This window comes from Candidozyma pseudohaemuli, assembly GCF_003013735.1.
Source record: "Candidozyma pseudohaemuli strain B12108 chromosome Unknown scaffold00012, whole genome shotgun sequence".
Classification (NCBI taxonomy): domain Eukaryota; kingdom Fungi; phylum Ascomycota; class Pichiomycetes; order Serinales; family Metschnikowiaceae; genus Candidozyma; species Candidozyma pseudohaemuli.
Genome location: NW_020194446.1, coordinates 248,703 through 274,061, shown reverse-complemented (window position 1 = coordinate 274,061; position 25,359 = coordinate 248,703). Strand labels below are relative to the sequence as shown.

At 45.5% G+C, this 25,359-nt stretch overlaps 10 protein-coding genes across 10 annotated transcripts; 4 read left to right on the top strand and 6 right to left on the bottom strand.

The window, feature by feature from the left end:
• Positions 1-195: 195 nt before the first annotated feature.
• IFG3 (Ifg3p) lies at positions 196-1,280 on the top strand (the record flags this gene model as incomplete). Its single annotated transcript, XM_024859467.1, has 2 exons — positions 196-218; positions 260-1,280. The coding sequence occupies 2 exons, from the start codon at positions 196-198 to the stop codon at positions 1,278-1,280; spliced, it is 1,044 nt and encodes a 347-aa protein (XP_024712439.1).
• Positions 1,281-1,391: 111 nt separating this feature from the next.
• Positions 1,392-1,940, bottom strand: RHB1 (putative GTPase; the record flags this gene model as incomplete). The annotated part of the gene is made up of 1 exon (XM_024859466.1): positions 1,392-1,940. The coding sequence occupies one exon, from the start codon at positions 1,938-1,940 to the stop codon at positions 1,392-1,394; it is 549 nt and encodes a 182-aa protein (XP_024712438.1).
• A 230-nt stretch (positions 1,941-2,170) lies between these two features.
• C7M61_004141 (uncharacterized protein) lies at positions 2,171-3,556 on the bottom strand (the record flags this gene model as incomplete). The annotated part of the gene is made up of 1 exon (XM_024859465.1): positions 2,171-3,556. One exon carries the CDS (start codon positions 3,554-3,556, stop codon positions 2,171-2,173), a length of 1,386 nt encoding a protein of 461 aa, XP_024712437.1.
• A 1,526-nt stretch (positions 3,557-5,082) lies between these two features.
• C7M61_004140 (uncharacterized protein) lies at positions 5,083-6,468 on the top strand (the record flags this gene model as incomplete). Its single annotated transcript, XM_024859464.1, has 1 exon — positions 5,083-6,468. The coding sequence occupies one exon, from the start codon at positions 5,083-5,085 to the stop codon at positions 6,466-6,468; it is 1,386 nt and encodes a 461-aa protein (XP_024712436.1).
• Positions 6,469-6,550: 82 nt separating this feature from the next.
• Positions 6,551-7,273, bottom strand: ASF1 (nucleosome assembly factor; the record flags this gene model as incomplete). Its single annotated transcript, XM_024859463.1, has 1 exon — positions 6,551-7,273. The coding sequence occupies one exon, from the start codon at positions 7,271-7,273 to the stop codon at positions 6,551-6,553; it is 723 nt and encodes a 240-aa protein (XP_024712435.1).
• A 455-nt stretch (positions 7,274-7,728) lies between these two features.
• C7M61_004138 (uncharacterized protein) lies at positions 7,729-8,373 on the top strand (the record flags this gene model as incomplete). The annotated part of the gene is made up of 1 exon (XM_024859462.1): positions 7,729-8,373. The coding sequence occupies one exon, from the start codon at positions 7,729-7,731 to the stop codon at positions 8,371-8,373; it is 645 nt and encodes a 214-aa protein (XP_024712434.1).
• Positions 8,374-8,398: 25 nt separating this feature from the next.
• Positions 8,399-12,232, bottom strand: TSC11 (TORC2 complex subunit; the record flags this gene model as incomplete). The annotated part of the gene is made up of 2 exons (XM_024859461.1): positions 8,399-10,685; positions 10,731-12,232. The coding sequence occupies 2 exons, from the start codon at positions 12,230-12,232 to the stop codon at positions 8,399-8,401; spliced, it is 3,789 nt and encodes a 1,262-aa protein (XP_024712433.1).
• A 2,091-nt stretch (positions 12,233-14,323) lies between these two features.
• Positions 14,324-15,655, top strand: C7M61_004136 (uncharacterized protein; the record flags this gene model as incomplete). The annotated part of the gene is made up of 1 exon (XM_024859460.1): positions 14,324-15,655. The coding sequence occupies one exon, from the start codon at positions 14,324-14,326 to the stop codon at positions 15,653-15,655; it is 1,332 nt and encodes a 443-aa protein (XP_024712432.1).
• Positions 15,656-16,015: 360 nt separating this feature from the next.
• TRK1 (Trk1p) lies at positions 16,016-20,113 on the bottom strand (the record flags this gene model as incomplete). The annotated part of the gene is made up of 2 exons (XM_024859459.1): positions 16,016-16,865; positions 17,046-20,113. The coding sequence occupies 2 exons, from the start codon at positions 20,111-20,113 to the stop codon at positions 16,016-16,018; spliced, it is 3,918 nt and encodes a 1,305-aa protein (XP_024712431.1).
• Positions 20,114-20,444: 331 nt separating this feature from the next.
• Positions 20,445-22,151, bottom strand: C7M61_004134 (uncharacterized protein; the record flags this gene model as incomplete). The annotated part of the gene is made up of 1 exon (XM_024859458.1): positions 20,445-22,151. One exon carries the CDS (start codon positions 22,149-22,151, stop codon positions 20,445-20,447), a length of 1,707 nt encoding a protein of 568 aa, XP_024712430.1.
• Positions 22,152-25,359: the final 3,208 nt, after the last annotated feature.

The following is a 25,359-nucleotide window of genomic DNA, read 5'->3' as shown; positions in this document are numbered from 1 at the left end:
ACATAGTGGCATGATCGGTCTCCACACAAGATCTGCAAAACGACCTCGGCAGCAAGATCCAGAAGCCAAACAAGCTTCATCAGACCACCTTATCTCCGGATCATTCGACCTATTGAAGAACGGAATTTGTCTATGATTCACGGCACTGTACACCACCACTTATAAAGCGCTCGATTTCTCCACAAATTCTCAACAATGCCACACTACGTTATCGTGGGGTATGTTCGAACTTTCAAAATCACAGAATAGAATCTAACAGCAGCGCCGGTATCATCGGCCACTACACAGCTTACAAGCTCCTCGAGCAGAATGTGCACCCCAAGGACATCTTGATCATTGGAGAGTTTCTTCCAGGCGACGAGTCCATAAAGTACACCTCCCCATATGCTGGTGGTAACTTTTCATGTATAACCGGGGATGATCCTCAGACTTTGGCTTTTGACAAGATGACATACAAGGAATTGGGTAGATTACAGCACTTCTTGGGTGGCTATAAATGCGGATTGGACAGAGTGAAGTCTACTGAGTACTGGGACAAACGCCCCTCGGATGAAAAATTGAACTCGTTGGAGTCCTACCTTTACGATTTGTCATTCATTCCAAGTAATGATTTGCCAGATGGTGTGGAGTACGGAATCGAATTCATTACCTGGAATTTCAACTGTCCAAAGTTTCTTGTCAATTTTCAGAACTTTTTGGTGAGCCAGGGAGTGACATTTGAACGCAAAAGACTCGAGAATATTCGTGACGCTTTCGTTGACGGTGCCAAAGTTGTTTTCAATTGCACTGGTCTCGGCTCCAGACATCTCGGAGGTGTTAATGATACGAAGAGCATTCCTTACAGAGGTCAAGTGGTGGTGATTAAGGCCCCACACATCCAAGAAAATGTCATGAGATGGTGTGATGACAAACCAACCTACATTATAAAAAGGCCAGATTCCAACGACCAATTGATTCTAGGCGGCTACTTGCAAAAAAATGACTGGACCCCAGACACCTTCCGCGAGCAGACGCTCGATATCTTACAGAGAACCACCAAATTATACCCCAAAATCCTTGAGGACAATCGCAAGGGCGACCGAATCGAAGATCTAGAGATCCTCAGAGTCGTAGCTGGCTTGCGTCCCGGAAGAGAAGGAGGGGTCCGCATTGAGAAGGAATTTGTGGATGCTGATAAGGTGCTAGTTCATAACTACGGTGCAGCCGGATACGGGTATCAGGCAGGGCTCGGAATGGCAGATAAGGCAGTTCTGCTAGCCCTTGGCCACCTGAAGCTTTGAAATTGGCCGATTACCGTGTATAAAACTATAAATAAGACATGAAAGGGGGACATGAAAAAGGACCTGGGCCCAATAAATCGTAATCGTAAGAAGAGTGGCATCTTCTGTTCATCACACAATGACACACTTGTCTTGCTTGGGCACTTCTGGATTCTGGATCTTTTCAATCAGATCAACCAATGCCTCAAACGACTTGCTTATGTTGATATTGTCACGCACCGAAGTCTCCAAGAAAGCACAGTTGTACTTCCGCGCAAGCGCCTCGCCTTCATTCGTCTCCACTTGCCTTTGAAAGTTTAGATCACATTTGTTGCCAATTAAAACCATGGGCATGGAGTCAGCCCCTATGGAATTTAGGATCTTATCCCTTATCACGTCCACCAACTCGAACGATTGTCTGGAGGTAACCAGGTACACTAGCAAGTAACCATGGATACCAACCAAGTGCTTCTCGTTCATGATCAGAAATTCATCTTGACCTGCTGTATCCAAGATCTCGATGGCGTAGTCCTGGTTCTTGTAGCTGATGACCTTGGAGAACTGGTTTTCGATGGTTGGATAGTAAGACTCGACAAAGTGGTCTTCGACAAAGCGCACCGTCATCGACAGCTTGCCGACCGAACGTGACCCAACCACTGCAATCTTCCTTGCCTTGACCATGACTATGCAAACAGGACTCTACTTGAGCAAAAACTTGTAGTAGAAGGTGAGAAGTCTGCCAGAAGCCTGCACAGCATTTTGAGAGGATTGGTGACTGGTGTGATAGATAAAGCTCTCCGCGCTTGCCTTGAACCTTATATGCGCCCTAGAACCTTTTTACCTTACTGTACTCTTCACTTTTGAAGTGTCCTTTTTTTTTTCTTTTTAAAATTTATTAGTTCGTAAATAAATCACAACGACCATTTGAGAACCTCCAAACTGGTGGCGACAATGAAAATGGTGGTTGGGAGTGTCAAGATCACGTAACCCCAGAAAAGCACACCGGCCATTTCCTTCTGGTAAATGTCGTTGAGCTGGGTGATCTGCGATAACTGGATCGCTGGTGGTGACACCGTGAGAATGAATGCGACAATCAAGAAGATAGGGTCGTCGAGAATCGAAGTGTTGATGAACTTCACGCAGAGGGCAATCAATGGAAGCATTACCAACGACGGAAGAATCATTCTTGCCATCAATGAAGCAACCACAATACGCTTGTAATGAAGCGAGGCCGGAGGAATGTCGGCCGATGGATAAAGATTAGAACCCAACACAATCAAGATGAGCGGAATCGACACAGAGCCAAGGTTCGAAATCGATTTGGTCAAGGTGTTCCTCACAAAGCTATCTTCCTGGAAGAATAACTTCTGAAGGGAGCCAACAGATGCAATAAGTACGGAGACAAGCATGGAGTAAAGAGGAGGGTTCATGAATGCAAAGAAGCTGGCCACTGGCTTCCAGTTGATGAAAGTGTGCCATTTTCTTTTGATGATGTTGCCGTGCACCTCGTGCCCGGGCTTTTGCACTAGACTGGAATCGTCTGAGTCTGATGGAGGAGCCATGGTTGGGAAATCGGCAGCAAGCGTCGATGCGGGCGATACGTTTTCGATGGAGCCCTCATCTCTATCAGTGCCTGAATGCTGACGTTCCATGTCGACTCCCAAGGGTCTAACTTCGCCACTGGTGATGGCGTCATCAAGTTCTTGCGGAGTACGCTTCCTTAGAAGCTTGTTGTAACCCCAAGACCAACGCAAAATCTGGCCCAATTGCTGGAAGATAAGAAGGTACAACATACCTCTGGAGGCGACCTTATCGGGTGTGTCGTCCTCCATTCTGTCCCACAAAAGGTCTGGCAATGAGTAGGCCAAAGTCATGGTCAAGGAGACAGGCAAGGAGTTCGAATTGCCAAAGACAGCCATGGCGGTAACAAAGTCGGACTCAGCAACATTGAGTACCATCAAACGAGACATGACCCTGGAGAAGAAATATGACGTTGCTGTGGACACGGCGTAGAACACAGGGATGATGAAAATGTCAAGCACCTTGTCAACAGACAAGGATGGAGCAAGCTTGGTGAAAACCAAACAAGGAGTAAACAACTCCACGTTCAACTGGGAGAGCATTCTCTGCCCAGTGGTGCCCAAAAGCTGGGACTTAGCGACAAAGAAACCTGCTAGACATACGATGACAACTTCTAGGACAGCCTGGAGAGTCAAGAAGGAAATGCCAGCAAAAGATAGCTCTTGAGGAGATGAGACAATACGACGAACAAGGCCGTAGTCGGAAGATAGCCCCATTAATGCACAAGATCTATGGACGGGCTGTATACGGGTTTTTATAAAAGGGTTATATGATTCCGCAAAAATTGCTGTGTGGCGCTGCGGGTTTCTATGATAAGGCGTGCATGGGAAAACCGGCTGCAGTGGATTGGGACCACTGACCTAGCGGTAATAACTCTTGTGCATGCATTGTGTCGCTGCATCTGGTTCGCCCTGTCAGCAGCACAGCCTCGTGGAAAGGAGAGCTCCGAAGAATTGGGGATTTTAAAAGCGTGCGAGTTCATGCCATTAGAGGGGATGCCTTCTCGGTTGAAAAACGTGGGTGCAGCCTTATTTCGGCTCGGCTATGTGTCTGCAGGACTACCCGACTTGACAGGCATTATAATTCGTTCCGGCCATGGAGCGTCTGTGAATGGCTGAATTTTGAAAATTGGAAAATTTCGCAGAGGTGTAGCGGGAAAAACCTCCTATTCTCCTCCTCTCGACTGGTTTCAATACCACGCCGTACGCTGTCACCGATGCAGGGTTTTAGCCGACGTGCTACGAATGGCTCGGTGACAATTCCGGGCCCCATGTTTTAAGCCCCGTCATTGGTAGCCTCATGAATAGCCTCTAAGAGCAACGACTCCCGACTTTTCTGTACAAGAACAGTGCTGTGTGGTTTACGGATGTACCTTTAACGTTTCTGTCTTCTCTCGTATTTCCTATTGACTTTCATGAATGTTGTCCCAGATGGCAAGACGACATTCCCAAAGCACTCGACTCCCCGAAGATGGGCTTAGCGTAAGCGATAGGGATGACAGCTGCGGCGAGTTGTGTGAGTTAGATTAGTATAGGTATACGCCAATTTAGAAATCACGTTATGAGAACTGTATTTGTTGGGGAAGAAAACATCGGATTGAGTATTTGGATATCACGACTTCACATTGGCTGCGCAACCATAATTCGTGGTTATTCATGTCGGAAAAGAATCCATACTAGCTACTGTATCTCTTTCAAGTTTTTTGGATTCAAAATAAATTGTCATTATTATTCGAACAGGGCCGTGTTTACAAAGACATCTTTGGTACTCCACGCTCAGTTGGTTGCATCACGACTTGCTTTTATCTATAAACACATTTTTATTTGACTTCGTACTTGTGAGCAATCAAATGTAAATGAGTCATACTTATGGCTGACCAGTTAGTGGCGAGAAACTAGCAGCCCATAAAGCCCATCTGCTCATGTTGTTAACAATGAGAGGTTACTATGTAGCAGTATAGCTGTTTTCGCTCAACGAAGCGCTTTTTGAAGCTTTTCTCATACTTCAAATCTGTACTAAGGTCCGTACGATATGAATAAATAAAAATTGTAAAATAACGAATTTAGCCTAATTTGGCCAGATAAGGCACAAATCATTCCACACCTATTTTCCATCCTTCGGAGCAAGCGGTTTCGCGCTTTGATCCCTTCTGTTGCGTGTTATGTACAGTACATCCATATCAAAACAAACCCACATCTTAACGTCATCTGCCACTAACATTTAACAAAACTCAGCCTATAATATGCCTTTTTCGGGCCCGCTACCGCTGGAATCGCTGCCTCCGCCATGGTACAAGCAGCGGCTTCCAGATTCAGACAATGACGATCATCCCGACTCCTCCACAAGCCATGAATTTCTTGCTGGCGCCTCTACTCCACTACACGTGAATCCATCTAAACTGGTGATGATGATCTCACCTATGAAAAAGCTCGATAAGCTACATTTGACTCAAGGGGAGTTGGGGCCAATCGAGGCTTCTGATGATGAAGAAAATAGCCTGGCTTGTGCCGGTAATCAGACTATATTGACTGACTACAGCAGTGATCTGGACCTTGAAGAAAGACCCCCTCCTATGTTTGTTCGCAAAAGAAAGCACGATTCCTCACTGGACATGATCATAACACCTGCTTTCAATTATGTGAAAATCAAGTCCTCAGACCTACCTGCTTCTAGAGACTCGTTCGTGGATCAAAACTCATGCGAATCGCTCCTGAAGATCAGCTTCTCTACGTCATACTCAACTCCATGCCCGATACAGCCTAGAAAGAAGCTCAAGTTGAAGGATGACTCAACGCCCTCGCATCCCCTGCGTCTCAAGAAGCCTTTACTCAACCTCTCCTGCTCAACGAAGGTTTCTGCTGGTTCAGAGCCTCTCATAGACAAACTCAACAACGCAGGCGAAGAGGATTCCTTTGGGGATAACTCAGTCGAGGAAGAGCCTGAACGTAACCCGGCTCAATCTACACCAATAAGTCAGTCAACTCCCGCCAATTCGCGTGCCCCTTCGCCGTTTACAGAGGATACCTCTGGCAGTATCAATGGATTCTCCTTCGTCAAACCTGTCCCAGCCATCCCATTCAAGTACGAGACTCCCCAAGCCCGTCCAACTTCTACTTATCCATCCTTCAACCCTTCGCAACAGCTCAAGAATGCCTATAACAATAATGATTTTGCAGAAGCCACAGGCGGGAAGTACGAGGTTGTCGGAAAATTTCCCATGTCTGCTGCTGGATTGATGGATGAAGGAGATGAAGATCTTCATGTTGGGGACAAACGTATCAATGACCCTTACCTTCAAGCCCCAGTGGAGACCTCTGAACTTGAGGATGATGACAAAGTTAGCACTCGAGAGGCTTACCTCTCCAGCAACGACAAACTACCCTTACTTTTGCATTTTGAGTCTGAGCTTTCTAAACAAGAAATGCTTGACCTCATTCAGGATTCGAAATCCGTTTCTGCATTTTACGACTATATTTCGGAGCCCAACACATTGATGACGTTACTCAAGAAAGAGCGTCTCCGCTGGCACCCTGATAAATGGGTTTCCCGTTACGAATCCTCTCAGTTTGATGAGGAAGTAATCCGGAGTTTAAGTCAAGTCATCAATGCTCTCATAGAAACCTCATAGATTAATGTCCTTGTCATGATTAAATATATTGGCCCTACACTTAATGTAAATATTCCTTTTCTATTACATAATTACAGCAGCATCAGCTGTCGGCTTTGTCGTTGGGCGTGGCTGCACTGCTGCCCATTGTGCTGTCAGCTTCTTCATTTTTGTCCTGGTCTGCCTTCTGAGATTCTTCGTCCATCTCAATGTCTTCCTCTAGGTCTTCTTCGGCATCACCGGCCTCAGCCTCCTCTTCCTCAACTTCTTCTTCCTCCTCTTCCTCCTCTTCTTCTTCTTCCTCTTCCTCGTCCTCGTCGACCTGTTGTTCAGGGGGGTATTCATCGGCATTTCCATCCTCACTGTCCCAGACAATGTTGAACCTCGTCACACGAGGCTTTTCTGCCAAAATGTTCCTGACAACATGCTCAACTTGAACCTTAGCTGGTGGATTCTCTCTTAGCTCCTCAGAGTCATACTCATTATTGACGTAGTAACCAACACGGACGAACTCTCTACCCGCGTATGAACAACTTAACAATATCACCGTCACACTGACCAACTCACTTGCAGGAATCAATTCTGGGGAAGGAGGGTCTGCTTGAAACAAAAACTTGTTGATTCCAACTGGTACCGGGCCCACAAGGATGGAATCAAGTTCTTGATCGTGATCTAGCGAGCGTGAACTACCCACATACGTAAGTTTCCACTCCAAGTCTTCCTTTAAAGGTTCCAAACACTCGAAAGTTATTTCAAATTCATATGGATCTGAAAATTTAGCTGGATTGTTCAACACCTCAATTCCAAGCAAGGAAACAATCGACATGTTTAGAAATGGGCTGTGAGTGTTGCGATTTCTATTCGTTTTTCTGAAGCTCCATATTATCCTTCTGACGCGTACTCAAACGTGCAGGAATATGATAATTCTTCAAAACCCACCTTTCATTGAAAGCACCGATAAGGAGCATGTCAAGGTAATCTGTGAGCTCTTATAGATTGTTTTGGTTCTATTTTCCAGAAATGTCTGTCAAACGACCTTGTCTTCTTTTGGATGGTTGGATAGAGGCCTCCTTGCATTAGATCCTTGTTATAGATCACAAGTTGCAATTCTTTGAAGGCATTTCCCTACTTAATACCAATAAGTTCTTGAAGCATATGAAAAAAGACGTTTTTTGGGATACAACTGCTAAATCGGTATCTTTGATATTCTTATACACCCGTACACCAATCGGTAATAGACGCCATGAGTCGAGAGATTGGATTGATTCTCTCAAGACAGGCATGGCATCTACGAACACAGAGGCCACCTCGGCTTCTTCTGGAAGTAATGACAGTTCCAACAAAGACATTAGTTTGATACCGCAAGAATTAGACGATACGGATTACGGTAAGGTGTACGAAGAACTCCAACAGCATTTTCATGAGGTATACACCGTTTCACAGAGATTGGCGGTTACTGAAAAGGCACAACGTCAAACGCTATATAGCTATCGACGTAAAATCGATGCTTTGCTTGACTACATGGCTGAGCTTGAGGGCCGTGATGAAGAGCCAATCGAACAACCATTGGATCTAGATTCTAGACGAATCGAGGAGATTCTTCAGAAGAAGCCCGAATTGCAACTGACACTTGGTCCTCTACTTCAAATCGCTCATAATGAACAACCAGCTAACATCAAGTTTAAAAAGTCATATAACGCTAATTTGGCTGTGGACGAACTGATACCTGACATTCGTCAGGACGAACTAGGTACAGTTGAGGTCAACCCCCAAGAAACCGAAATGTGGGTTCGCCGCAATTACCCTCACTTGGTCGTCTCCAAGTTCAAACCTATTGAAATTAGAGGAAAGGATGTCAGGGAATACAATGACCCAAACCTGCTGGCACCCAAAAAGAAGAGAAGGACGAACAGCAGAGATCAGTGATGCTAGGTCTATAATATGCAAATATTTACTTACGGCCACTAGTGCCGCGCTTGCTTCGTTTCACGAGTGTCTCCATAATCTTCACTGTATCAAAAAGGCCGAAGATGAAGTTTCTCGTCTTGTATTTGAACTTGCCTTTGTCCACCAAACGAATAGTCTTAAGGAAGAAGATAGGGCTTTCAAAAATCTCCCCGTTATTCAGCTTGATAGAGTTTAGCTCCTTCGTGGCTTTTCTTTCAATCTTTCCTAAGACTGAGCTTAAGTGATTGATCAAGCTCAAAGCCTTGTCATCCAACTTTTGGTTTGTCTGCAACCCTAAACCATCATCGGCATCGAGATCTAATTGTTGGTTTGCCCATATTTCATCGCCATGATTACCGAAGAGGGAAATATAGGTGGAATCCTCGTACGGATTGAGGACTTCAAGGTTGAACAAATCCTCACCTCGCATAGACTCTGGGTAGGCTAAGTAAAGCGGGTCCAGGGGGCTCCGATTATCTATCGAAATCCAATTCATATCATCAAGCATTTCTATGCCCTCATTCGTAGCTGCCATTTTTCCAAGTTGATGGAAGGCAATGCCCCGAATTTGCCATTCTCTCGAGTTTTGATATAACAGATGCATCAATTCGATGACATGGTCACCTCTCATATCGGGATTGTAAAGCGGATCTAGAATTTGAATACCATACTTGGATGATGCAATCTCTCCAAGTATCCAAAGGTATTGCTTGAGTCTCATCAACATGTACTCTTCCTCATCCTCCGCAGTCTTGATGTTTAGTGTTTCAGACAAAGTCTCTCTCGTATGAGAAAAGGACAAGTCGCTTCGAGCATGTAATCTGTTCGGTGACTCTAACTTATACAGATCGTCGCTTTCGTCGCTCCCGATACTGTTCGTCTTGCTGCTACTTGACTCAAGAGCTGCGGGTCTGGTTCGAGAATAAAGGAAGTCGGGCGCCTTGGTAGTCGCGGGTTGTTCTTCAATCAAACGAAGTTTTTGAACAATGAAGAACGTTTTGTTGATTATGTCATCGAGAATAGCTCTTTGGCTGTTGAAATAAATGAAGCCCTCTTCAGTACTGAGCAAGTAATAGAAGAAATGATGGCAGTTGATGTCCCGCGTGTTCCTGACACGCTGAAGTATGCTTGAAAATGGATAAAGGTACATTTTCAAGGTTCCCTCGATACTTTCCAAGTATTCGAAGCTCTGTAAGCTTCTAGTCGTCAAAACGAGGTGACGTTGGATGAGACCATTTTCATGGAGCAACCTAAATCCTGTGGTAGTTGTGCAAAATAACAAAAGAAGCTCTTTGCCCTTTGAATGTTTTGACAATACTAACGTGGAAGGTCTCATATCGATGAACAAGTTGATGCGAGATATGTTTCCCTTCACCACATAATAGTCATGAAGATACGACACCACAAGTGCGACAACAGCCTTACTTTCATCATACAAGAGATTTGCAAGACTCCTAATAACATAGTCTTGGCAACCTTCCACCTTGAGAAGCTTTGGAATCACATTTTCAAGAGTGAATAACTTTGTTCCTTCGTTGGATATTGTTAGGACCTTTGAAAGAAGAATTCTCAAGGGGCTGTCTAAAACAAAATTAAGGTTGTTTAACAAATTGAATAGTAGATGCACGTTCGAGTTACTATCGGCATTACCATCAATAATGTCGCTTATGAGCTGGAAAAACTGCCATTCTTCTAGGATCATTAGACCCTTATTACTCGCAGAAAGCACGCCAACGAACTTGACGTAGCCGATACTAAGTGTTGTCTCGAGCTTTTTGGTAGACAAAATTGGCTCGTCGGCCCTGATACCGCTATTGGGACTCACTTGAGCAAAAATTTCCGCTAACTGAGGCATAAGCTTGTTGGACGCTAGATACTCAAATCCAGCTTCATGGTGGAGCAATGCCTCGATGAGTTGACAGCCAACGAGAATTACGCGTTTTGGGTGCTTAAGTTTGTAGCTATCGTCAGGACGAAGGGGCGCTCGACTGAAACGATATTTGAAAGGTCTAAAGAAAGACATGAGATATCTCAAAACCTTGGGATACTTTTCCTGAATATCGAAAAATCTCTTCTGGTCTCTGAGCGGTCCCTGACAAAGATGAGACATTTGTGCCCAATCCCAGTCCTCAAAATCTTTCAGATTTAGTATCCTTGTTCTTGAGATAAGAGTTTTGAGTGCAGCGTCGTCCATTTTCACCCGATTTTCGATGATCATATCTTTAACGTGAGATTTGACTTCACCTCGCTTCTTCTCTGTCATAACGGTTTTCATCTGTTCTTTCGCTGCACTTTCAATTTTGTAGATTGACGTTAAAGAAAGTGATTTTTTGTACGCCTCCGAGAGTTGTTCCTGAACAAACTCCCTCGGCAATAGCTCCATTGATAATCTGAGAATGTTTGTCAAGAGAAACGTAGCTTTTGATGATACACTTTCATCGTTGCTTTTATCAATGATGTCAAAAATCAAGGGAACGACACCGCAACTGAGGAGAACCTGAAGAATTAAGCCTTGATAATGTGAAATGACTGTTTTCTCGAAGCTATTTGGCGGTATGTCCAAATATTGATGGTCAAGTTCGTCGACCAATTCGCCGCCAGGGCTCAAGAATACATGCATGCTAGTGATGAGATCAAAAATGGAGGAGTCCTCAAGCCATGGAAGGGCTTGGATTCGAAGCACATCAAGCAACAAATCCATAATGATGTTGCGAACTTTGTTACTCTTTCCCTTGAGCTTGGATATGATGATTCGAATGGCCTCGAAATTGTTATGAGAAAAGCATATGATGCCTGTCCAACACTTGAGAAAGACCGATATAAGGAATGTGACTTTGAGTGCTCTATTATGAAACTTTCGGCTGTTGGACAGCTTACTCTCGTCATCCTCATCCACTAGAGAATACACTGAGGTGAGCGATGTTAGATCTAGGCCGTTTCGAAGGAATAGCCTGGCCTCAGGTTTGTCTAGTATTGACATAAATACCACGAGACATGAAGTCGCAATATCCGAAGCACCATTGATAATGAGAGACATCATCAAACGGAGGCCACCACCATGGAAGACGATGTGAGGTTTGAGCACTGCGATTTCGCAGATTGTCTCGATGCATAGTTTAGTGAATGAAGTGGGTATAGCAAACTGATCATTTTGTGGTGCTGGGGCTCCTGCGTTGGTGTTGCCGTCGTCCTCGCTGTCGTGCTCGATTATCGCTACCAATGCCTTGATTACACCTACCGAGATAAAGTTGGCGCCATCAGACACATTGAGAAACTCACGGATCAATTTGAGGGCCTCCTGCTTTTCTAATAGTGGGCAAGGGACTGAAAGGGACACAATGATGGATATAAGGATTTTCAGCTGGACCATTAACAAGATTGAGTCCAGAGAGGCTATGGAGTAGCGGAGCACTCTGTAGGCGGCACACCGTAGTTGTGGGGCCGGGTGATAGAACATGAACTGAATTCGGTTCACAACCATATCTATGGCCATATCATGTTTCAATGAAGGAGTGTCTTGGAGAAGCTCCACTAGCTGGTTACACTTGGTTATTACCAGGTAAACATCGTCTTTCTCGCGAACGGACAAGTTTTGGAGAATTTCAGTGAAAGTCCAAGACGCAGCTTCCACGTTTTGCTCGGGTAAATTCTTCTGGCGAGAGTTTTCTGATCTTTGGTGGGGACCTTTGGAGCTCTCTATGGAGCTTATGTTGAGGCTGTCGAGGGTATAGGAACGTATTCTGGATTCGTTGGATGGGGAAAAAGATGCCTTATCTAGTGGGTCAGGCGAGAAGGATGCTAATGGTGACCGGCCTGGCGGCTGGTCTTCAGATGGCATTTGGGATGCTGTTTATGGAGAAAGACCCGGTTGTAATGGTAGGAAGCGCACGTGACGAAGTATGCGTCTCGGGGACCATTTCGATAGACGGTTCTGGCTTGGCGAGAGACTCCGTGGATTCAAATGGACAATTGGGGTGGGACATCAAATTTTAGGAAGGAGCTGTTTTTGAGTCTGATATTTTTTATTTTTTTTTTTTTGGCGTTGAAAATATACTGGTGATGATAATCGTAAGTGGTAGTCAATAGTGACAGCTGGCTGCGAAATACGTTTTCTTTTTTACCTTGTGCGTTAGACGTGAATTGAGGCATGGATGCATAGGGATAAGAAGTAGTAGTGAAGTTGAAGACGTGACTTGGTAAAAACAGCTCCCTCGAAATTGTTTGAGGAAAAGATCAAAAGTAAAGTGAAAAACTACTCTGAAGATCATCGGACGAAGTATGCCCACGCAACAGCCGAAAATGCACCTGTTGAGGCTTCGATCATAAATGACAGGCACCCCAGGTAAGCCTCACCCTACCGTGTATTTTTTTAAATCCAGGAATCAACTTTTTGGAACCTAGAAGGTTAATTCCATGTTCAGCTTCCCGCTCCCTACCATACAACCAGTGGCACCTGCACTATTGGCACCCCATGGACTAATAGGGCAGGAGAGCCAAGACGATTGCGTTCAAGTCCACCAAACTCCAAGGAATCAATTACTTCTTTCTCACGTAAGGCTGAGTCAATTGCGGCTTCTCTCAACTCATCGGTAAGGGATGCGACTCCTACAGTGCCACACTGCAAAACACAATACACTAAGATCGGGAAATTCCCGAGATCTACAAACAAAGAGTAACTTCAGCCACAAAGGACTAAGCGGAAGGCGGATATTGGGGCAGGATTTGACGGGCTGGAATTTCTACAGGCACACTTGACAACCTAAAGAATAGCAGAAAGGCCCCCATGTAGACATTTGCGGCATCTAGGATATTCCTCTTTCCAGACCCTCATTTCGATACTTTCGGCCTTGGCCGTGAGGGGTCATGGAAGGGTGCATGCCCCACTACAGCAGAGTTAAACTTTTTCGTTACCGTGTCGCTAGCACAACGGCACCAATCAGAAACGCCATTTTGCCCTTGTTGCTGGACCATGCTCAAGGACCAATTATCGGCGCGAGCTCGATAGCAAAACGACACAGCGCAGTGACCCCATGACATCATGGGCAGGCGGACTAAAAAAAAAAAAAATAATAATAATAACGTACAATACCAATGTTGAAACCAAGATCAATCAATTGAATCAATAAGGCATGAAAGCACAAGGGGTTAGGGCTGGCCAATAAGGGAGGGTGAAATACAACGGTCACGGAAAGTTTAATTGTGGATAGCTGCGAAAACAAAGTTGCCGTTTGAGAGGCATTGGCGTGATCGGGTGGAGACTGCAACCTGCAATCTGGCGTTGGGGCGGCGTTTGCGACATTGCAACCGCCAGTCACCGAAAGGGCATACTTGCGCGACATTGTAGCGACCTTCCTCGACCCTTGGTCAGCGACATTGTTGTCTGTGACCACTCCATCTATCCCGAAAGCAACAGGATTGAATAGGAATATTCGGCAATTTGTAAAAGAAAATTCATGGTCATCAATCGTAATACCTTATAGCCTCTGTAAATTACCCCTAATTTTCGTTTGTTACCTGCGACGGATGGGTGCTTATGTAAGCCCCGCATTCACCAGGCCGCTCTCTATTCCTCGCTTTTTCCCCAAAATTGGTGTTTCATCTCCTTCTCTTTACCACCCCCAAGTCCACCTTCTTATCACTTCTGCTTCCATTTTTCGAACGCCGGCTCCCACCATCGCCGATCGTCCTACTTTGTTCAGTTCTTTTCCATATTTCCTCAGCTTCTTCCCGATTGCCGTTTCGCTGGAACAAGCCTGAAGTCCCGTTTCCATCCAGAATAGAGAATTCCCATTCAACCACAGACTCACCGACACCGTCGCTGATTCTCCCTTCTTGTTTTCCAACTGAAACAAGTACTAGCCCGGTTTTCTGACCTCGGCTACGCATATTCTTCTGCTTTGTTGCATCTACAACAAAACCAGCCCGGTTCATGGCTCTTTTCCACACATCTGCCGAAAACAATCAGCCGCCAAACGGCGGCAAAAGGAGATTGTCGATGTTCTCCTTTGGTAGTCTGACTGCCACTCCTCAAGCAAAGGATGTGAACTTGTCGACGTCACCAAATTCGTCTCAGTCTAAGGCTCCTCCGGCTTCTTCCGAAGCCGAGGCCGAGTCTGTTAATCTGAAGCCAACAAAGCCAGTGGTTTCTACCAACAGCAGCACTACTAATCTTCCCCAAAAAGTGTTGTCCAGGTCTCCTGGCCCCAATTCGCCCACTATGTCGGGATCGAAAAACACTCAGTTGGGCTCCCCTGTTTGCTCACCCTTGTTCGAGACAGACTCTTTACTGGAGGCCCCAAGCTGTAATATCTTTGAGAGATCAGTTCAAGACTTGAGCGGGCAGGTTAAAAACGAGGATTGTATTCCTCCTGCCTTGGATGCGTCAGCTCACATCTTGACGGACAAGCAAACAAACTTGGACGAGGTCGAGATGGTTTACTCTAATCGCAGAAACTCATCGGTCATTGGATTGAACATGGCCTTGGGCAGACCTTACACTCCTTCCCGCAAGAACAGTGTCATTTCCATGTCCCACTGTAACCCTTCAAACACCTCAGCGAACCCAGCTGCAAGCTTGAAGGACTCTTACAACCCAAGCATCGGCGGCTCTCAGTCTTCATTGACGAACGGCCCCCCACAATCCCCAGTATCTCCTCCAAAATTGAAGAGTTCTAGGTCGTCGGTCTCCTTCTACTCGTACGCTGACATGATTAATAGCGACGAGTTTGCTCGCAGACCCTCGATGAAGCACTCAATGAGTCACGGCATGGCCCCTACAGTCAACCGTAAAATGAGTGTTGCTTCTAATCATTCTATCACATCCAACCCTTTGTCCTGCAACACCGGTGCTGCGTGCGGCATGAATGCTTCTAATGTTGGTAGCGCTAGCAACATGTCCACGTTCTCGTTGAACAAAGGATCAAGAAAGTTGGCATCCACGAGCGCTTTGCCTCAGTCTCAATTGACAAAGCAACTCGCGCAGAGAGATTCTCGTCTGCCATCATCTGGCGTTCCTTCTAGACAAGCTTCGAAGAAGGGCCAGAGCAAGTTGAACAACTTCATGATCAGCCCAGAATCCAGTGAGTCGGAGGATCAGGATGTATACTATCCTGCTGCCTCTAACTCTCCTGCTACCACTCAGAGAAGAACATCTGTGGTGTCTAATGGCTCAAACGCTAATGGGGATAACGAGAGTTTGGTGTCTTCGTCAGTTGGCGAATGCATTAGGCAATGTACTACTGACATTGTGGGGATCAACTAAGGTTGCCCAAGGATAAGGTTAGCTTCGACTTTGAGGTAATCCGTTACCTAGGAGAATAGTATAAACGGAAAAAGAAATTGACAAGAAGTTACTACGGTGGTTGCATAGAGATTCTTGCCTTTGCAAGTTGTGGAGGTGTGCTATGCAAACTTTATTTCTTCAGAGATCCTTTTCAAAGTGGATTACAGTGGTCATGGTGCTTATTAGACTGTAACATATGCCAGTTGCTTGTGCCATAGATCACTATTGGTGTGTATTCTAGTTATATTGTTATTTGAATGATTGTAGCCCACCTTACTGATCGAGCTGGTACACTCTCGTGAGTTACCTCCTTCAACAAAACTCCACTGAAAGACCCGCTTAATCAGCCAAGTAGTTTTTCCTGTTGGCAGTTCTGACAAAGCGTCTCGTCTTCCACTCAACATCGGCATCCTTATTATCAAGAAGACCGAGCCTGAGCTCATGAAGTCTCATTTCAAATCTTGGGCCCACTTCACTAAGCTCTACACCATCTTTCGTCTTAACAAAAACATGATGCCTGACGCTGATGAAGTCGTCGTTATTGATAAAAGTAATCACTCTTGAGCTGTCCTTCTTCGCTCCTGGGGGAAACAAATGCTTGAGGATCTTCACCACACGCTGGCCTAATACAGTAGAAAAGTTCTCGAAAATGAGATGTGGGTATACCTCAGAAATGTTACCGATATTTGGTAAATCGTGTCTCAATTTGACGTTATGCAATGTGAAAACGGCTGATGGACCATGTGGGAAATGCGATACAGTGAGGGAAGTGGGGACACCTCTGTGCTCATGAAGAACGATAAGATCGTTTATGTTAGCTCTTGAACACAGCTTCACGAGATCTGGAATGACATAGGTACCTCTGTTTAACTTCATGGAGTTGGGAAACATTAACTTGATCTCCTTGGAGAATTGTAGTAACTTGGCAGATGGATTCCTTGAAGTAGTCACAATAATCTTGGGGTCGTTGATACCGCTCATGGCGGAGTATTCGTCGTCGATATCGACTTGTTCACTTTCATCGTATCTGAAATTCTTGTGAAGCTCAGTGTCTTCGCTAAGCTCTTTAGAGAGGGGCTTTCCCGATGCAAGTGCTGCCTTGAGTTTTTGTCTCTTCTCAAGCTGAGCAGTTTCCTGAAGCTCCAAGGACTTTTTGTAAAGGTATTCTCTTCTTTCTCTGGCCTGTCTCCTGATCATGATGTAGATGTTGTAAAAGTGAGGATGTCTTTTTCATGCATCTCATCTCTAGGTGATGCGCACTGTATACAAAAGGTAGCTTGGACTCTATCCCTGTAAATGTTTATAATACAAAACTATAGATTATTCAACCTAGGCCCCTCTTCGGTTAGAAGGACCCTCCATTTCAAACTCTTCCGACTCCAATCTTGTTGGAGCGGGGAAAAGAGAGTTTCTACGGTATGATGCCGCGGTTCGAGTGATGGCCTTAGTAAGCCCCCGAACTGCTCCAGATACACCTTCCTCGCGGAAAGTGTCCCTTGTAGGAACTGATTCCAATGTTGTAGCACGCTGAATTGCATGGTGTTCTTGCACTCTGTCTCTGCGACGCATATGCTTGTCAGGCAACATGATGGCTCTGTCAAGCGAGTAGGGTAAACCTCTGTGACGACCTCTTATCATCATGGCAATAATAACCAATTTGGAAACAGTCGTGAACTTATACGTAAGCGACTGGTTCACATTTGGGTAACCCAAGGATAACCCGACGGTACCATAGGCACTCACCACCTCGAACATGACTGCGAAGACACTAAACCGAAGATCATTAGCTTGTAACTTCCCACCTTCTGCAATGCAGATGATGAACAAGCCCAAGAACACAAACCACAAGTCAAAAGACAATTGATTTCTTAAATGTGTGCCAATGAAGTTCTTGGGCGTGGCCTCCGGATCTTCTCCTTCTTCTGCCGCCTTCAAATATATGCCCAATGACTGCTCCTCGTAAACGTTGGTTCTTATGATGGAAATAGCCAAAGGAAGCACGGAAATGTACATCATGATCATATAACTGACTTGAACAGCAGGATGCAATTGTGACAAATCAATGCAACTAAATCCAGCTGTTCGCGTACTGAAAGCCTGGAATAATCCATCAAGTACCCTGAGTCCTTTGGGAGTTGAACTCAACGAATCGTTATTCAAATCCAAAATGACGAAAAGAACCAAATCCACAGCGTTCAAAACAACCAAAATAAGGAAAAGCCACCAGGTGGGGATAGAAGGAAAGAGAAGGGTGAAGCATCTTCTTGGATGATCTAAAAGGAAACCCAAAGACTCTTTGAACAATGACATCGGTCTGGCAATCTTGAAGAGTAACCAAATCAAAAAACGAAGTAAGACAGGAAAGCCGGTATTGCCGATGACAATAAAAAACGAGCAAACAATCAAAACGTATGGCGACTCATTGAAGCTAGACATTGAGTTTGGTGTGATTGTGAGTCCCAAATCATTGAATGTTGATTGGGCGGTGAAAAACGCCCACCAAATGGGAGAAAAGCCAAATGTTCTCATCTCAGCAGCCTTGCTCTCATCAACTTTGATGAAACCAATAAGCATGCAGAAAGCCATGGCATGAAAACCGATATAGTACACGGCCAAGATTTTGAACAATAGCTTGACAGCTCTGTACTCAACCCCGCCAAGCTCATTCTTTTGTTCTTCTGTAAGATGCACGAAAGTAGAATTTCTTCCCACTGTGGGTGTCCACGAAAGATAGTTTGTGCTCATCTGCCGAGTTAAACGATTATCGTCCTCCAGTTCATCCAGCTCTTCATCTGAGTCGTCTCTGATTGCGCCATCAGCACTTGGAGTGTTTCTCAAAGTGTTGGAGCTTGAGATCAAAAGAGGGGTTCTCCACCTTCTGATTGCTTTCCTTCTGTGTGCTTTTCTTTCGCGAGGAACCTTTTCAGGCTCAGAAAATTTGGTCACACGATTAGAAGGAACTGCAGTCTCGATATGCTCACCAGGGCCGGGTTTTGGGGCTGCTTGCCTTGGATCTAGAGCTTCATCATCCTCGTCATCCGAATCGATGATTGCTTGACTGTTGTCCGTGAGATTGGCTCTGTATTCAATATCATCGTCAATGTCTTCATCTTCATCTTCATCTTCATCTTCATCATTATCAATTGCATCGTCATCATCATCGTCATCATCTTCATCGTCATCGCAGAGGACATCGTCATCGTCATCCTCTTCGTCATGGTCATCGTCATCTTCGTCATCAAATGACTCATCGTGATCGAGATGGCCGCTCAAATATGCGTTGTCGTAGCGAACATGCAAGTCAGCATCGTCATCACTCAAATCCATATTATCCAATTGAGCCTGGTCGTCACTATTTTCAACGGCATCGACAAACTTGAGAGTATCCTTCATCTCTTTGCACCGGTCATGAGTCTCGCTGTCAATAGAAACATTATCAGCGTCTTCATCAACAGGCTTTTTCGAACCTTTCTTCGATCTCCTTCCAGAGGAGCTATTCAGAATGGTCCGTTTGAGTTTCTCCCAGTTGCCCCTTCTTCTGCCTCTTCTAAGCCTCCATTTTTTTTTGCCTCGAGGAGAAAATGATATCAGATGCTTTCGCGTAAAAATGGGTGTGTTTTTATCTCTCTCAATTTCCTTCGGAGACTTGATGACCAAGACGTCTTCGTCAGCAAAACTTAGTTTTCTGGTGTGTTTGTTTTGCAACATGGCGATCGACTTATACATATCAGATGGCTCGACCTCTTCTCTTCTTTTTGACGGATGTGGTAGGTTGTCAAAACGAATGGCATGGTCGGCAGGCTTCGGACTGGAAGCAACGTTTGTTGCGTTCGTCTTCTCATTGATGCGTGATGATGCTGGTGAGGAGCTTGAGGACACCTCTTTTTGTGGCAGGCTTTGATGTTCTAAGCCAAGCTCTTGATTTGTGGCTGTATTCATTCTTGTGGAGTCCTTTGTATTTGAACGAGCTGCTAAAGTAGCGCTCTTTCTCATTTTGTGATCTAGCTTCGAGGATTCTTTGATGTTGTCAAACTGGCGTTCAAACCAGAAGAGACGGATGCAAAGCAAGGAGCTATGGATGAAAATTGGTGTGCACAACGTGGTGAATATGTAAACGAATATCTGCTGCAGAAGCCGTAGTTCGTTCAAGTTGACAGTGTTCAAACCGGCCTGAGTGGCGGCACCCGACATGAGAAACAAGATGTCAATGTATGCAAAATTGGCAATTGGATATACAATTACCGACCCCAAGAAGGTCATGAAGATGATGTAGAAATAGTGTGCCGCTCTGAAGTTGGGAATAACCACCTTCAAGTAAGGATGAACGGCCAGCGCCACAGCCTGAATGGTGTCTCGAAGCATGTGGCCTGCGGACTTGCCATGTTTGTCTTTAAAAGTGTTTCGGAGCCCTTGATAGGCTCGACTCATTGAGGCCATCGTGGGTATTGAAAGTCGGGCAAGAAATGCTGAGGGGGACAGCGACAGCACCAGCGACAGCTAGACTGAAGTTGTGGAAAGAAAGGCGCTAATAGCACGCTATAACAGTGGATTTCCGGTGGAAGGGTTTGGAGCAAGATGAAGTTCTCAGATGATGTAGCGGCTTTTATTGTATTAATTTTTCCCTTGTCTCATTCGCAGTGACACAAGGCGCAGGCAGGATGCTGTCAATTACTTGTATATAGTCGGAGCTGAAGCGGCGCACTCCTCGAACTTCCTAATTCATGCAATCTATAGTCTATTCATATATGAGATTTACTTATGAAGGGCTTTACCACTTTGGCTCGTCCTTCTGTAATTCGATAACCTTATCGAGCTCTTCTTGAGTACGGTGACCATACTTCACCAAAGACTTCATTCTCATGGTCTCTCCGTAGAAAATAAGAATGAAGTTGCATCCCAGAGCAGCAAACAATACAAAAGCACTGATAGTACAGGTCCAGCCGACACCAATGTTCTCGATACTTCTCAAACAGGTACCGGAAGCAACAGCAGCGGCCAAGTATCTGGAAAAGTAGGAAGACGCGACACCATCACCGTGGAGTTCTGGAACAGAGTCCACACAGTATGTGTTACTGGCAGGGAAAGCAATCGTCTGAGCAAGACCACTGAGGAACATAAAGATAATTGGCACAGCCATACCTCCAACGGCCTTATCAACGGTCCAGCCGTAGATGAGAATGCAGCCTGGGTAATAGAACGTCAAGGACATCACCATCTGTCTGAGTCTGTCCTCAGGCACTCTTCTGCCTCTCTTCTTGATCCACTTCTTAACAGTGCTGTCAGCAAGACGCCCACCGAAGAAAGAGCCAATCAAGTAACCCACACCAGGTGCCAAGTAGAACAAACCAGAGTACAAAGGCAGCTCCAAGTCAAATCTTGGGTTCAACACATAACGGATGGGTGTGAGCAACGAGTACATGTTGTACACCATGGCAATAACAATGAAACCATCGAGCGACAAAGTAGGGTACTTCAAGGCTCCCACGATACGAAGAGGGTTGAACCAGACAAAAACGAATTTTCTGTTAGGCTCCACCTTGCGGGCCTCCTCGAGAAGAATGGAGTGTTTGGTTCTGTAGGATGTCTCCGGAAGGAAGAAAATACCAAGAGCAAGGATGACACCGCCCAAGCCGGCCATGACCCAGAAAATCACTCTCCATGAAGTCCAGTTCACAATGATACCACCAATGACACCACCAATAGAAGTACCGGTTTGAGCGCCAGTGACAATCCAAGACATTTGACGACCACGTTCACTTGGAATATAGCAGTCTGCGATAATGTGGGCACCAACACTAAAAAAGGCGGTGGCGAAAAGGGCAGTTAAAGCTCTGAAAATATAGAACATAGCCAAGTTGACTGACACTGCAACCAATACAGTGCACACACAGTAGGCAATGCAACAGCTGATAAAGCAAAATCTTCTTCCGTAAATGTCTGAGATTGGCGAGAAGATACATGGTGACAAGGACATAAAAATACAGTAAACAGCAGCGGAGATGTTAATCACCTCACCTGTGGTGTTGAAACGCTCGGCAATCTCAGGCACGGCTGGCAAGAAAGCGAGACCGGACAATGGAGACAAGAAGCATGCGGCAGAAACGATAAATACAAGGAAGCCTTTCTTTTTCAGCGAGAAACGATCGAACTTAGGGTCTTTCGAGATACTGTAAACCGACTGAGCGTCAGACTCTTTTTCAGCACCAGTACCAACATCTTCTTCGTTAGGACTACCCTGGGTAGCTGCCGAGGCATACGATTTGATTCTCGATAACTCTTTGGAAATTGCGTCATCAGCGACGTGTGAGATAGGCACTTGCTCATTGTAAGCAACAACCTCGGGGAAAGATTCAGTTCCGGAGTGGGCACCACTCGACAGCGACGACGACAGACTCACTTGGTGGACCGAGATTTCTTTGGAGTCCTTGTGGTCCTTATCAACACTATGGGAATGGTTGTGGTTCGGAGCGCTCATTATGATGGAAAACGAATCGAGGTTTAAGGTTAGAGCTTTCTAAAAGCAAATTGGGAGATACAATGCCGCCTTTATATATTCGTGATTACGCCATGGCGGCCCCGAACATCGCACCTTTGATAACACAGTTTGCAACCAGGTTCGAAGCCCGTGCGTCTGATCAGACGTACAATATTGCGCACCTGCCTCATGCACCAGCGGTCCCTCCTGGCAAACCGCAGGGACTGGCGAATCCGATGAAACGGCTGTCCACTTTTGCGGTAATTTCGCTACACAACAGCCACACAGTGCCTGGTACCTTGCGCCTTGCCCCTGATGCTGTTTCCCCTGACTTTGTGGGTGCTAAGTCGACTTCTTAGCTCCGTCCCCTTGCAGACATCGTGGGTCCCGGAACAATTTCTCGGCGAATGTGATAATCAATTTCACCAGATATGTCAAACCGGCACGTTGCGCCTAGAAGGCAATGCTGTCCTGCGTTCTCATCTTGTATGCGACCTCGCTGGAAGCATAATCTAGCAGGGCCAAGAAATTACCCACCGTTAGAGAGAAGATTTTGGCAGATAACTCTCCTGCGGTTAGACCTACCTATCCGCGGCGCATTGTCATGCGGCTATTTTTCCGCCAACGGCCCCCCTCACTTCCCCATGTGGTTGACAGGCCGCCCATGTAAAGTTAAGCGCTAGCATCCTAGACTTTCCTTGATTTTACTAAACTCCAGTGGTGAAGCTTAAAGGGGGTGGGAGGTTATGGCAACTATACCCTTTGTCCAGGAAACTGCATCAAAGAAAAATGCCTTTGTGCTATTTACATATAATGGTGGTTATTGCCGTTCCCGGCGTCGTACTCTAGATCGATCGCAAAATTAAAGCTACTTCTAAAGAATGTGAAACAAAACCGGAGACTTGCTCGTTAAGAAAAATGTAAACCTGATATACAGCCTCTCACCTACCTTGTAAGGGCGCAATTCACAAATAACCCCGACAGCTTGCAGCTGCAAGGGCCATGATGGAATGCCTGGCCTTGATCAACCACAACTTTCGGATTAACTCGGGCTGGGCTTTTGATACTGCAAGGTTCACTTTACCGTCCTCTTTGAGGTTTTGTGTTTTTTTGGCGTCGCCCAAAGTTACTGATAATACGCTTTTTGGACACTTTCGAACAATGCCAACGGAATCCCTAGATACTCAAAGACGGGTTGGATTGCAAAAATTCTTGGACTGAATCACTCCTCGCCAATTACTGCCACGATCTAAAATTGCTCTCACACTGCCTCGACTCCGCCAGGCTCAAACCCTCAGCGCTTTTCTTAAGGCTTGGCTAACATGCGCTTGAGGTACCTCTCAGGTTGAGTGTGGCTTCAACACCTCAGCCTACAAAACAGCTTTTTGTCGACACCCGGTTCGCTGGAAATGAGGACAACTTTTCCGTAAACTCCGGGAAGCGATTGCAAGAAAGACCTTGTCTACTCTTACGATTTTATGCGAAGCAAGTGATTGTTATGCTTGATGATGATTCTTGGACCGCAACTAATGTTCGAGAAATGATTGTGGGATGTCCTTTATAACCACTACTGCGCATTTGGCCACAATAGCTAATCTTTACCAACCACGTTGGTCTTGTTCCCGGAATAACTACATAGTATGAATGGATCGTAGAAACGTGGGTTGGAGAGACAGACATAAAGAATTCGCGAGACAAACATTAGCTGAAATATTTTATAGTTATGCATCATATAGATTCCTCTCGTTACCCCTGGAACTGCTTCGATACGGGCTCTCGAGAGCTTTCATGTGGTTCCAGACCAAGATGAAGTTGCGCTTATCGCTACTGCAGAAAAATTAATCCGCGGCTAGACCTCTTGACCGTACCAATTTCAGGCTTCGACTCGGCAAATGTTGTCAAAAGGTCGGAACAATTTGCTCATGTACAGATGTCCAAGATATTGTGGTTATTGTTGTGAAACTCTTCAGCATCCCAAGGGATACTCGTTTAAAGTAGCCTTACGTGAGCCACAACGGTCTGCACTGGTTATGCAAGTGATTTGCGCGTAACGCACGTCACCATGCACTTTCTTTCGGACGTTATCGGATAAAGTATTACCTCCAAAACGTTTAGCAAAAAAACACCAGCCTGAGGAAAAAAGTGTGTATCCACAACCACCTATGTGACACAAGTTGATCAAGATTTCCAGGAACTTGTGATGTTGCCTGGGTAAAATCAAATTTGGGAAAGTTGAAGATAGCGATAAGGGCCTGCGCATTCCAATTGCACATGAGCTGTCAAGCTGCAGCCTTCTACTGGCTCGTTTGATATTTCAAAGCCAACGGAGCCGAAAACAGGCGATTTGTTGACAGCCGGAAGCATCTCACTTTGATGGTATGGACTCCGTTACGGAATTTACTAATTTTATTTTTCAAAACGTTACCCAGGGCTCTCAATGCATAGCTGCTAAAAGTCTTCAGGATCAAACCCCTGACCCGTTATCGGTGCCGTTTCCTTTAGAGGCACCATCACCAATGGTTGCTATCTCGTGTGACACGAAGTCATCGAGGATCAGCGATGTGGTGTTAATTGCAATTCTTCAATTGGGCAAGCACTATTTTGTCCGGTTTTTTCCCCCAAAATTGGGCTTAGCATCAGTCAAATTCCCAATCATTGCTGAAAACCATGGTTCGGATTATGGTAATAGCCAATTACCACTTCGAGGGACTTTCGTAAATGTGTGCCAGACATACTTTAAGTTTGACTCGCGCCGTCAGTCGCCTGGCAGTTTTGGGCATTGGCTGTGGACGGCCTAACTTGTACATGCGCTCAATTGTCCGACAGGGGAGTTGAGGACATGTGATGGGTTCTTTTGCAGCCGTCATTCTCGTCTATGCGCGGAAAATCTCGAAGAGGGATCAACGTCCGAATTCGGAGCGGCTGAGATGAGATCCACCACTGGCTAATGATCAGCAATTATGCATAGAAGGTGGGCTCAAATCATCTAGATCGTTCAAGAACTTCCTGGCATAAATTACTGGATCAGATTTGCGGAAAAGAAGATTAACAGGTCAGCGCGGCATTCCAGGCAATAAGGGCAGGCGGATGTTGTTAAACTTGTTTCAGACTTAATGTACAAATCGCCTAGCTCTCATATACCAAATCATGTCAGGTGAATGTTCAGCTGGGTTGAGTTCCAGGCTCGCGAGCTGTCATTGTTCTTGAT